Here is a 13,049-nt window from a genome sequence, read left to right as displayed (position 1 = left end):
GTGTGTACATCACAGCTAATGTCTATCAATGGTCAGCAAATGAGTATACTGTGCCAGCATCAATAATCCTGTTCTTAGCTTTGTGCTTTATTTATTTAACTAATGGCTGCCTTACTGGTAGCGCATCATGATGGCGTTTACTGAGCTTGGCAAAGTTAAAAATTATGATTTTGTTTACTCGTGTGTTTCCAGCTGGGGTGCTGAGTTGTTATTCAGGCTGCTGATGACCATTCTTCCACTCTCAGAGCCCCTAAAGTAGGCAGTTCAATAAACAAACCATCAGCTCCAGGACCAAAGTGTCAACACTGACACAATCTGGTTATTTGCTACTTGGCAGTAGTCAGTGTCCAGAGCCTCAAGTAATGGTTCATTTTGAAAACTCCCTTATGCTTAGATAATAAAGTGAATAAAATGTAAGGCTACAGTGTGATCAGTTCAGTTTGTACTACTCTGTCTTCTGTGAGAAGGTTAAGTATATGCACCAAATTAAATGTTCGATTTGGGATGATTTTCTCTCTTGGTCTATGCCTGGGCACACCAAATGGAAGTGAAAACCAAAGAGAAAGCCTGGGTGAGTCTGTGGTTCTAGAATGCTCCCCTCACCTGCATGAACTAATTTAGCCACCTGTGCAGCAAATATTTAGTGATCACCTACTATATATTAGGTCCTGGGGATGTTAGGGTGACCTAAACCCAACAAACACATGAACCTATTTTTTTTAAGGTTTATTTTGAGAGAGAGAGCGAGAGCGAGAACAGTGGGAGAGGGGCAGAGAGAGAGGAGAGAGAATCCCAAGCAGTCTCTGTACTTGTCAGAGCAGAGCCAGATGCCAGGCTCGATCCCATGAATTGTGAGATAATGACCTGAGCCGAAATCAAAAGTCAGATGCTCAGCCTACTGAGCCACTCAGGTGCCCCAACATGAACCCAGTTCTTAAGAACCTTGCCATTTTGTGGGGAAGAGAGACACTGAGTCAGTGATTATAGACATGGTGAGAATTATAAAGGGAGAATCAGAGTGCTAAGCTAGTCTTGGAGTTTAAGGAAGGTTCTCTGAGATTATGATGCTTCGAATGAGTGCTGAAGGAATTACAAAAGTCAGGAGAGAAGAGGCAGGGGAGGGAGACTTTGAATGTGATTATTATTACAGTTAAGTCACAAAATAACACTGCAAGGTAGATGTTATTGTCCCAGTTTACAACAGAGGAAGCTTGGGTTCCAGAGAAAGCATGTGCAAAGGCCCCAAGGCAAAGCCTCATGAATAGTGCCACTTGGGCCACAAAGTCGAAGTCAGTGCAACTGGAGTGTGGAGAGCTGCAAGAGGGTCAGGATACAGGACTTGGCGAGGTACGAGGGTCCAGTGAGCCACTGGAAGGACCTCACCCTCAAAGCAATAGGAGGATACTAAGGAATTTTAGGGTTTAGGGACCCCTAACATTTAGGTCCTAATTATGTGCATTTTAGAGAGACCACTCTGGCACCTGTGGACATTTGAAGTGTATGTGGGAGGACTGGCAGTGATCCAGTGAAGATAGCGGGTTGAGCCAGGGGTGGGGTCAAGGGGAAGGAAGGTACAGGTGGGTAGAAAAGATCAATTTCACCAGGGATACAACAGGTTGAGTGTGCTGGCTCCATGAGTGACTGGACATAAGGAGAGTCAGGTAACGGGTCATTCAGGAGAGTCCTTTATGTATCTGTAACAATGAAGCCATGATAGTAGTACCCTTTATGTCTTACTGAGTGATTACCATACCATTTTACCGATGAGAAAATTGAGGCTGAGAGTAGGGAAGCACCTACAATAAGTGACTTAACTGAGGGGTGCCTGGGTGGCTCAGTTGGTTGAGTGTCTGACTTCAGTTCAGGTCATGATTTCAACAGTCCGTGTGTTCGAGCCCTGTGTCAGGCTCTGTGCTGACAGCTCAGAGCCTGGAGTCTGCTTCAGATTCTGTGTCTCCCTCTCTCTCTGCCCCTCCCCTGCTCATGCTCTGTCTCTCTCTGTCTCAAAAATAAATAAAAAACATTAAAAAAAATTTTTTTAATGACTTAACAGAGATTTGAACCCAAGTCTGACTCCCAAGCCAGTGTGATCTTTCTACTTTAACTCTACAGATTTAATGTTCTGTCCAGTTAGATTTTGTTACTCATTTGGTCCACCAAAACCATGGCTTGTTCCCCCTCCATTTAATTCAGCTATATGTGGAAGTCCCAAATTCTCATAATTCTCTTGTGACCATCCCCTATCAGTTATCTTCCCAGATTTGGACTACGCTGTGTTTATGTTAAGGCCTTTGTAAATGTAGCAGAAGCCAAAGAAGCCAGTTTTGTGGAATCTGGTTTGTCTGGCAGCACTAAATATCACCTTCCTCTAATAAAAATGCAGCTTTTTGTTTGTTTTAATGAGCACAGGGGGCATTTATATCCAATCTCCTCCTAGAGGAAGTAATTGCATATGAGTGACCTTTGAAGGAAATCACATCAGGGAGTTATCTGAAAGTCTGTGAGGTGAGCCAGTGTGTAACATCAATCCTTGTACTAGCATACCAGGGAAGAAACAGGCTCTGGGAATGGGCTTGTCTCTCTGACAACTCATCCACACCTTTTTTGAACAGAGAAGAATCATCTACTGCTTGCAGAGAAAGTAAGGAAGTGAAATATTTCTCTAACAATCTATTGAGTGCCTTCTGTGTGCCATGCATACATCATGATCTCTGCTCTCGTGGCACTCGTGTTTTAGTGGCAGGGACAGACAATAAAGAAATTAAAAATGTAAATCATTAGAGACTGTGGTAGGTGCCAGAGGAAATAAACAGGATCGTGAATAATGGGATCATGATAAACTTGTAGCTCAACTTCCTCATCTGATCAAAACGAGGACAATGGTAGAACCTTCCTTTCAAGGCTGTTTTCTGGATTTTAAGTTAGATGATGTATGTATTCATATCCAGCTGAAGATTTTGTCAGGGTCATAAGTGGTTAATATCTTTGTTATGTGCTAAGTGGGGGGAGGCCACTTCCAATTAAAGCAGTCAGAGAGGACATCCTGGAGGAGATGACTTTTAAGCTGAGACCTGAGAGATGAAAAGGAGCGGAGCATGTGAATAATTGGAGAAGCAAAGGCCAGACACAGAGGAAGAATGAACGCCTGATGTCTCCCAGTGGCAGAAAGGAGATCAGGAGTCAATGGGGTGAGAATGGCAAGTGAATTGAGCTGAGGGCCATGAGGTGAGCAAGATTCCAACCAGGCAAAGAATTTGGATTCTACTCTTCAAGGAGGGAAGGAGGGTCCTCTGTGCATTAAAATCCTCACTCTTACAGCTGCATGGAGCATGTGCTGTAAGGGTGAAAGCTACCAGACCCAGAAGAAGCCCTGGTGGGTGGGGGTGCTGGTAGGATGGTGGGAGGCTGAGGGTGAAGACGGTGCTGGTAGCAGTATATTTGTTTCCAGAGCCGCCAGAACAAATTCCCACAACCTGGTTGTCTTAAAACAACTGAAATGTACTCTCTCTTGGTATATATGGCAGCTAGAAATCTGAGATCAAGTTTGCCGCAGAGCCAGGTTCTCCCTAAAAGCTCTAAGGAAGAATCCTACCTTGCACCTTACAGCTTCCTCACCGTCGTTGGCCAGTAGATGCCTCACTGCCTTCTCTGCCGCCTTCATCACCTGGTGTCATCCCTGGGTGTCTCTGTGTCTCAGACTTTCTTCTTCTAAGGACACTGGGACTGCTCTGATCCAGTGTGACTACATCTTGGCGTACATGTTCATTATATCAGCAAAAACCTTTTTTCAAATAAGGTCACGTGCACAGGTGGGACTTCAACATAGTGTGTGTGTGTGTGTGTGTGTGTGTGTACAGGGGCTCTTGGGATGGACACAGTTCAACAGACCTCTAGTCTGGCCACACCTCTGAGGGGCTGCACTGGCTGGAGAGAAACCACAGTGGCCCACCTTCTGGAGCAAGAGCACAGAGGCATTCGGTACTTTCCCTGTGGTGGGAGGTTAACATGCTGTGTAGCCATTCCTGGTTGTTTATTCCAAATAGGCAGGCAGGTGGTACAGAGGCAGGCAGTCGTGCTGAAGGTAGACTGTCAAATAAGGAGTAGCCCTTCTTATTCAACTTCCTCCACAAAATTGCTTCTATTTGTAGGTTACAGCTTCAGTGTACTACTAATCCATGGTTCCTTTTCAGTGAGTCCCCAGTGGCTTTGAACAGTCTATGGACATAAGTGGATTTTCTTAGATTTTCAGGAGTGAGGAAACCTGGAGTTCATCCCAGGTGCTGCTTTTAGGGTGTGACATTGAACAAATCACATAACCTCTTGAGTTTCAGTTTCTTCCTCTGTAAAATGAGGATACAGGCCTGGTCCAGGGGTTCTCAATCTTGAGGATGCATCAGAAATCACTTGGAGGACTTGCTAAAACACAGATTGCTGGATCCCACCTCAGAGCATCTGATTCAGTGAGTCTAGACTTTGTTGTCCCTACTGGTCTGGGAACCACACCCTGAAAATTATCAGCCTAGACGATCTCTGAGATTTCTGCCAGTGATGCTATTCTGCAAGAAGTGGTAAGTTTGGGATACATGTAGGAGGATAGACCCAACAGGGCTGGAAGAGTTGTAGCAGATGGAGAGACGGGTATCAAGAGTGAGCTTTGCAGGGCGCCTGGGTGGCTCAGCCAGTTGAGCATCCGACTCTTGATGTCGGCTCAGGTCACGATCCCACAGTTTGTGGGATCAAGCACCGCACTGGGCCTTGTGCTGACAGCATGGAGCCTGCTTGGGATTCTCTCTCCCTCTCTCTCTCTCTCCCTCTGCCCTTCCCTCCCCCCTCTCTCAAACTAAATAAATTTTTTATAAAAAGGAAAGAAATAAAAAAATTTTTAAAAAAGGAATGAGATTTCAATTTTGTGTTGAGCAACTGGGTGGAAGGTGTGCCATCAACTGAGATGCCAAACCCTCTCTTTGAGATTGGCTTTACTATATTCATATTACAGATGAGAAAACAGGGACTCAGAAAATCTAAGCCACTTCACCTAAAATTATCCATCTAAGAAGTAGAAGAAGCAGATTCAAGTCAGTGACTCCAAAAGCCATATTTTATTTTATTTTTTAATTTGTTTAATGTTTATTCTTGAGAGAGAGAGAATGAGCAGGGGAGGGGCAGAGAGAGAGGGAGACACAGAATCTGAAGCAGGCTCCAGGCTCTGAGCTGTCAGCACAGAGCCCAAAGCAGGGCTTGAACCCACAAACTGAGATCATGACCTGAGCCAAAGTCAGACACTCAAATGATTGAGCCACCCAGGCGCCCCAAAGGCTATAGTTTAAATACTGCTCAGTACTGCCTCCTGCCCATGGAGTTCTTCCATCCTAAGGCAGCCAGTAGACGAAAAACAGGAAAGGTGGTGTTGAAGGTTGGCAGTGAAAGCTGGTGGGTGGGCTTGTCATTGAGAGAGAGGAGCAGCTTGAAAGAGTAACATTTTTCTAGGGAATCACATTAAATAATCAGAGTGGCTTATACCCATGTCAGGCTGAACCGAGATTGACAGCTAATAAAAGCCCAGTAATTACAGGAAAACATCAGATTGAAAAGTGCAGAGATTCTTGAAACACCTGAAGCCATTTAATATATCTTATGTTTGCTCCAGACCAACAAGCAGCTCCCAGAGCAAGACCGGTCTCATTACTGAGCTAATGGACATTATGCTCTGAGGTACCTTTCCCTCTGCCAAATAAATCAGAATTTTAAAAAGTGAAACCTGAGATTGCCATGCTGCAAATGTTTGCAAGGACATCACTGAGCGTTTTAGGTGTCAAGTTTAATTTGACTTGGCCTGGTCTATTCTCTTAAGAAAGGCTCAGGAGGCATCAGCTGGGTCACAGGGAGAATTCCTTCTGCTCTTGCTCTCTGGGCTGTGACAGAAATCAGACCTTGATTCCCCGAGCGTGCTTTCTCAAGCAGGGATTGCTCCTGCCGCTTGAGCCCAAAGGAGGAAGTTGTGATGCAAGCTGTCATGCTCCCCTAGTCTCTGGTTTGGCGGGGGGTTGCTGGGGAGTGGGTGAAAGGAGAGACCCATTCACACCTTCTAAAATATTCTAAAACATTCCTGAGTCCCTACTAAGTTGTAGACACCAGTCCTAGGTACTGGGACGATGACAAACGCTTACACACTAGCAAGGAGCAAGAGTGATGGCAAAAAAAAAACGGTAAGCTCCAGGTATGTGCACGGTGGACACTCCCTCCAGAGAGCCAGCCTTCCCGCCTCCGACAGGCCCGCCACATGCTCGGGCCCTAACGAGGTTGCAGCTCTGAGCACCAGTGGCCTCCATGCGCTGTAGATTTTCCTGGGCATTTTTTACTTCACAACAGCTCTAATGACCTTGGCATCAAGCTCTTACTGGGGATTAATAACTGGCTGGGCTTAATGGCCCTCACTGTGTCCTGGGCCTTTTTCCTAGCCAGCCATTAATTCCAGGCAGCGCCCTTAGCTCTGGCCATTATAGCTCCCTGGACAAAGAGGCTGTCCTGAGGCAAATGGCCATAGCTTCCTTCTCTCCAGACAGAGCTTTCCACATTATACTCCCCCTTTTTCTCTCCATGGCATTAGTACAGAGGGCTGAGGTCTTTAGGCAAATATTTGGTCAGGGCACCACACTGCCTTCTTTTTATTTTTTTATTTTTAATTTTTATGTATGTATGTACCTACGTATGTATGTATGTATAGGGAGGGTCAGAGAGAGGAGGGAGAGAATCCCAAGCAGGCTCCATGCCCAATGCAGAGCCCAACGTGGGGGCTCGATCTTATGACTGTGAGGTCATGACCTGAGCTGAAATCAAGAGTCAGATGCTTAACCAACTGAGCCACCCAGGCATCCCTTATGCCTTCTTTTTATGTCCCAGGAGGTTGGCTTTCTCAGAGAACAGACAAGACAGGCTGTTGGGTCTCATTCACTCATTTATCAATCCATCCTTTTATTCAGTATATATTGAGTGCCTCTTATGTGTCCGGAAGCAAAGAGATTACCAAGATTGCAGTAACCTGATAAGGGTGCCCATGTTTCCTACCATAGGATGGTATACCTCACTAAATGGGGCTTTAAGGAAAACGTCCCCAAGAATCAGGGAGACTAAATACTAAATACTGTGAGGAGGAGGAAGTCGGAGAGAAGGCCTTGCTAGCCAGTGAGTTTGCCGGAATCCGCCTCCACTCGCGTCCTCCATGGAGTTTTATCTCCCAGGCCGCTAGCAAAGCTGCAAGTTCACCTTCCCGTCCTCAGCTTAGTGATTCATCAGCCCAGCATCTGAGTGCTTAAGGGAAGAATATGTGAACACTGCCTCAGGAATCTTAACTCACCAAGGCATGCATATTTCCACCCATATCATTAAGACACTAAGGATTATAATCGTACTGAGATGTGGGGGAGCATGGCTCTCTCGGAGGACTGTAATGCATCCTGAGAAACAGGGTCATGGAGTTTGTATAATTTCTAGTCATCCTGCCTCCTAAGACATCATCAGTCCTTCCAAATGCAGAAAACAGACTTCATTTCCTCCTTTGGAAGTGATTCAGCCTTTGGTACATGCTCTTCTCAGCTGCGGGAAATGTAACATTATGTTTAGAACAGCTATTGTCATTTTATTGGCACCACTTACCAAAAGACACTTAAGGCATAATTCAGACTTCAATCTTTTTTGCATTGTTTGGTGCGCCTGCACAACTCGAAGAGTGAGTGTTGTTGCCCGAGGTAATCAATACCTCAGAGCTAAGGCAGATGGACAGGAAGCATGAGGGAGGGATTTCTGGACTGGTTGGACCCAGTGTGTTCTGGTGGTGCCCAGGAAGCACAGAGGATCAGTATGGCACAGTCAGGAACCATAGCCTTCCCTGAAAGGGTCTTCCACTGGCCGCATGCACACCTAAGAGACACAGAGAAGGCACCTCAGTCTCCATAGGAGACCCAGGTTTCACCCGTCAGCCACCCTGTGCTTTGAGAATCACAGCAGAATAGTTCATTATGGGGGAAAGAGATGCCGGGACTTTTCTTCAGAATGTTTTCCCCAGTAAAAAGAAGCACAATGTCTCACAATGATCAAACTAGAAATTTCAAGATGGTAATTCTAGGTGAGTCTGATGACAAAAAGCAAGTTCCCATGGCTATAGGGTCCAATGGAATGAAATCCTACAAAATGACCTTATTAAACAAATGTACTGACTTACACAGCACCTTGGGGGTGTACTGAATGCTCCATAAATGTCTTTCAAATGAATGAACGAATGAATGTCATGTGGCCACATGTATCTGGTTGATCTCTTTATCTCACGGGTGAGAAAGTCAAGGACCTGACTTGTAAAATTCAGATCCTGGGTCTCCTGACCCTAATCATCACCCAGTGACGTGATATTTGCAGATGCCCCTGTCAGTTTTGTAGGAATTTTTTTTAGGGGGCTTCGCCACGAGTAGAACTTTCCCAGGGTGCAGGACCTTCAATGCTGAAACCCAAACAACCCCTAACAAACCGGGTGGGATGGTCAGCTCAAGTGTCAGAGTCCGCCCTGCCCCTCAGGTAACCCTCCATCAGCCCCCCAGCGGCCAAGCATCCGCCTCTACTTCCTCCCAACTGACCAAAATGAGGCTCTGCCGCCTCTGTTCCACTGAGACTTTTTTTGGCTGAGGCCGCCAAATCCAAAGAACGCTTTTGGTTTCACTTGTGCTATCATGTCTTGTGACGCGACTAACCACTGGCTCTTTAAAGTTACCTCTTCTGTTAGTTTGCATTGCACAGACCTTTCCTGGCTGTCTTCCTGCCTCTCTAGCTCTTCTGGACAGGCTCAAATGTTTTCTCGCCTTTGGTCCCATGGCCCCTTGTACCTGACTTTATTATAGCACTTACTCCACAGTCCTGTAATTATTTATCTGGGGGCACTCTTGGCTTAGATTGTGTGCTTCCTTGAGAGGAAAAACAGGATTTTATCTGTCTTTTTATCTATATCACCAAGTTCAATGCCTGACACATGATAGAAACTCTATGGTTGAATAGATCCTTTAACCTTCCCTCTTCATCCTGTATGTATGGGATATGCAGGAAAAATAAGAAAAGGGAAAATTAAGTATTTCTGCCATCCTTTGGCCCACAAACTTGCCCCTCAACCCCTCAGGGGATTCACAAGGGCCTCATGTTCCAGGTTCCAGGAGTTTCCCTGAAGGGAATAGGGGCCACTTTCTATACATAATGCGGCTTTTCCTCAAAGGGAGATTTGGGCTTAAGTACATTTCACCCTCATTAATTTAAGGCTCTAGATGGATGAGTCCACTGTTAATAGAGCTCCAAGGGATGGAGGTATTGGATACGAGACTTTTGTCATTTTACTGCATCCACCCAGCCCAAAGCTCTTAAAGCAATAACTGATTAAGAAACAGCAACACTGAGCTTCTGGGGTTGAGAGAGGAAAGGAAGAAGACGATGAATTAAGAAAACATCTCAGGGCATTTGTTCTATTCATTCTATTTACTGCACTGCGACGCCATTAACCACAATGGTTAATCCCATGGGCTCTACAGTCTGATTTCCTGGGTTTGAATTCCAGCTCTGCCACTTTCTAACTGGATGATCTTGAGCAAGTTCCTTCCTTTTCTATCCCTCAATATTCTCATTAGTAAAATGGGGGGGGTAATATAATATCTTTCTTATGGGGTTATTTGAAGAATTAATGCAACTATATAAAAAGCTCAAAACAGTGCCTGGCACATGGAGATATCTAATCACCATTAGCAAAAGTGCTCTTTCTTTCATGTCCCCCGACTTGCTGTGCTCTAAATAGCCCCCTCTACTAATACTTTCACACAGTCCCCCTTCTCATCCTGTCATACTTTATTGTGAGCCTTTACTGACCTGCTGTCCCTTACTAAAGTATAAACTTTAGGGGTTCTGCTTTTTCCTTCCATTTGCATTCTTACTGCCCATCGTAGTGCCTGTCACCTAATAACAATACTTGGATGTCAAATGAATGATGAGAATCTACATTTCATAAGCTTATATGTCAATTATCAACCCAAAGTGATCAGTACTGATTTAGTGAGTATCTACAATGCACTCCACTCTGACGGATAATCCCAATAACAGCTGTCATTACTGAATGATCACTGTACCAGGTCCTATGGTAGGGACTATGTTCAATTCCCTGCAATTGCTATTTTTATAGGTCAGGTACTGGGAATTTCAAATGGCCCAGTCTAATACTATGTGTATTCAATTCTCCCAAGGTAGAATGGGGCATTAATTTTCCTCATTTGGAGATGAGAAACCTGAGATTTACAGAGGTCAGTAGCTTACCAAGGTCCCACAGCTAATAGGTAGTGGAGACGAGGCTGGATCCATCCTATAAGCCCCCAAAACTGGTGCCCTCTGCCACTATGCTTAACTGACTGAGCCACCCAGGCACCCCCTTCTGCCACTATGCAGTGAGGGAAGACTGCTGTCCTCACGTGCCCTCATCTGGTTTTGAAGGCAGAGCTATGGCTCAGGAACCCTGCCCCCCCCCCCAAGTAAATATAAGCCCTAAACTGGATCCAACTTGCTGAGATTATGCAGGGAGCCAGTATGTCCTGTTCAAAGTTAACTGGGAGGAAGGGCAGAGGCTCTGGGGCAAGTCTAACAATGCTACTTTCCTTCAGAACATTCTTGATTGTAATTTTCTCGTGCACTTGCTGGCCTTGGCCTCAGGTCCTAATTACATTATGTTCAAACAGCAACTAAGAGATAGTTCTCATTAAACATAAACAGGGGAATGTTTAATTTGTGGGAACATAGGTGTTCAGAAAGCAAATCGTTGGTTCAGGGTGTTGAAATGAGCATTGCCGTTGGCGTTGTCCTTGGGCACCACACAGCCGGGACTCCCAAGGTCTGTGGCTCTGAACTTGAGGCTTTTTTTTGTTTGTTTTTTTTTACACTTTTGAAGATGGACCAACTCAATTTCACTCCCTCTCCCCTTAAAATGGGAGAAACTATCCTAGTTGTCATTTCAAAATTATGGCATCTGAGGGATTACAATTTGCATGTGTTTCCCCCATGTGATTCTCGGGCGATGTTTATTTAGGATAAGCATATTTGTACAGCATCCAAGAATATTGATAAACGCTTAGCTTTCAATAATGTGAGCTAAGAGCTAATGTCATAGCAAAATGTAGTGTCGTCTTTATTTCAATTTGGGGTAACTTTGGATTCAGAAAGACCTGGGTTTGAAAGCATGACTTCATTACATCCTAGTTATGCATCCTTGAGCAAATTTTTTAACATCTCCAAGCCCAAGTATTCCCATCTGTAAGATGGCTGTGACAGCAACCTTGCTGGGTTATGGGGATTTGGTTATTTGGTGCCAGCTAAGCCCAGAGCCCAGTGTTTGACAGGTCAATGCAAGCCCTCTTTCCATCTTGTCAAATGCTCCTTGTCACCAATTTGGGAGAGAATGTACGAGTGGATGAGGTAATAGCAGGAGAAGTATATTCTGGCATGGGAGGGAGGAGAGGGAAGACTGGCCGCCTTCTGAGGCGGTGAAATGACCTAGTGGTGCCAAGTGAGGGCTGCCTGCTGATGGTGTCCTTCTCCCTCTGCCTTCCAGCCCCTGAAAATGCACTGCAGGGACTGTGCCCTGGTGACCAGCTCGGGGCATCTGCTGCACAGCCGCCAAGGCCCCCAGATCGACCAGACCGAGTGCGTCATCCGCATGAACGACGCCCCCACGCGCGGTTACGGGCGCGACGTGGGCAACCGAACCAGCCTGAGGGTCATCGCGCACTCCAGCATCCAGAGGATCCTCCGCAACCGCCACGACCTGCTCAACGTGAGCCAGGGCACCGTGTTCATCTTCTGGGGCCCCAGCAGCTACATGCGGCGCGACGGCAAGGGCCAGGTCTACAACAACCTGCAGCTCCTGAGCCGCGTGCTGCCGCGGCTGAAGGCCTTTATGACCACGCGCCACAAGATGCTGCAGTTTGATGAGCTCTTCAAGCAGGAGACTGGCAAGGACAGGTAGAGGGCGCAGGGTGGGGAGTGGAGGGCCGCAGGGGAGGGTGAGGACATGCCGTTGCTGGCTGATTCACTGGAAGCCAAGCTTTTGCTGAGGCTTTTTGTTGGGGCCCCGCTGTTCATGCCATTGATAGAGCTCCTCTGTAGGGTCCTGGGGACTGGCTGCCTTTGTAAGGCAAAGTGAATGAAGCACTGAGACACTGTGTGGATAGTTCAAGGCCAAGTCCCTGTTTTGGAGGAACAGGCTACAGAGCTGCTGGCTTACACTGGTAATAAGTGCAAGATCGTACGTTTTATTGCATTTCCTTTCACTTGTGTGAACACTAACCAAAAGGAGAGTATGGGTTTATTTTTCCCTTTCGAGGCAAACGTTTATTCAGTCCACGGACAGGTACTGAGTACCTACCTACTCCTCCACTGCACCAGGCACTGGGGGTATAGTCGAAACAAGACAAATCTAGGCCCTGCTCTCCAGGAACCTAAAGCTTTCCCGGGAGGACAAATATTTACCAAGTAGTGGCTCACATGCTGAGTGTCATGCAAGGTAAAGAAAATGGTGCTGTGACCTGGAGGACAGGGAGACCGACCATAGTCCAGGGCAAAGTTTTCCTTACTGTTAGTTACAGCTCAAATGATGGGACATGAAATCAGTGTAGTGAGTCACTGTGTTTGTTTGTTTTTTTTTAATGTAATGGAATTGATGGAATGAAATGGAATGGAATAGAAGACAATATCAAGATTCATCCCCCATATTAAGAAAAAATATTGTTAAATGAAATAACACTTATCCATGTCAGTTTTGTACATATGAATATACACATGTAGAGGTTTTTTGAGGTAATGAAAATGTTCTGGAATTAGATAGTAATTCCACAATATTCCCTGTGGCTGCAGTCAGGAGGGTTCTGGGGGGGAGTAGTCCTTGACGACACTGAGATAAAGGGCCATGAGCTGGCCAAATCTAGGTGAAAAGCAAAGGACAGCTGGGTATCAATAGGTGTGGTGCAGTGTAGTCCAAATACAGA

The 13,049-nt window shown here is 45.8% G+C and overlaps 1 protein-coding gene across 2 annotated transcripts in view; it reads left to right on the top strand.

Annotated features, from left to right (window-relative positions):
• ST6GALNAC5 (ST6 N-acetylgalactosaminide alpha-2,6-sialyltransferase 5) overlaps positions 1-13,049 on the top strand; it is a 170,060-nt gene that overhangs the window by 139,848 nt on the left and 17,163 nt on the right. The window contains exon 3 of one of the 2 annotated variants that reach the window (XM_047085354.1): positions 11,618-12,027. The exons of the other annotated variant lie outside the window; for it this stretch is intronic. Coding sequence (XP_046941310.1) covers positions 11,618-12,027 — 410 coding nt within the window. The remainder of the gene's footprint in view (positions 1-11,617; positions 12,028-13,049) is intronic. 2 annotated transcript variants of the gene reach the window in all.

Source organism: Lynx rufus, unplaced genomic scaffold, assembly GCF_022079265.1.
Source record: "Lynx rufus isolate CCGP_SWC_20201006 ecotype Redwood Valley unplaced genomic scaffold, mLynRuf1.p SCAF_2, whole genome shotgun sequence".
NCBI lineage: Eukaryota > Metazoa > Chordata > Mammalia > Carnivora > Felidae > Lynx > Lynx rufus.
Note: the sequence above shows the minus strand (reverse complement) of the source record. Positions and strands in the feature narration are given on the sequence as shown.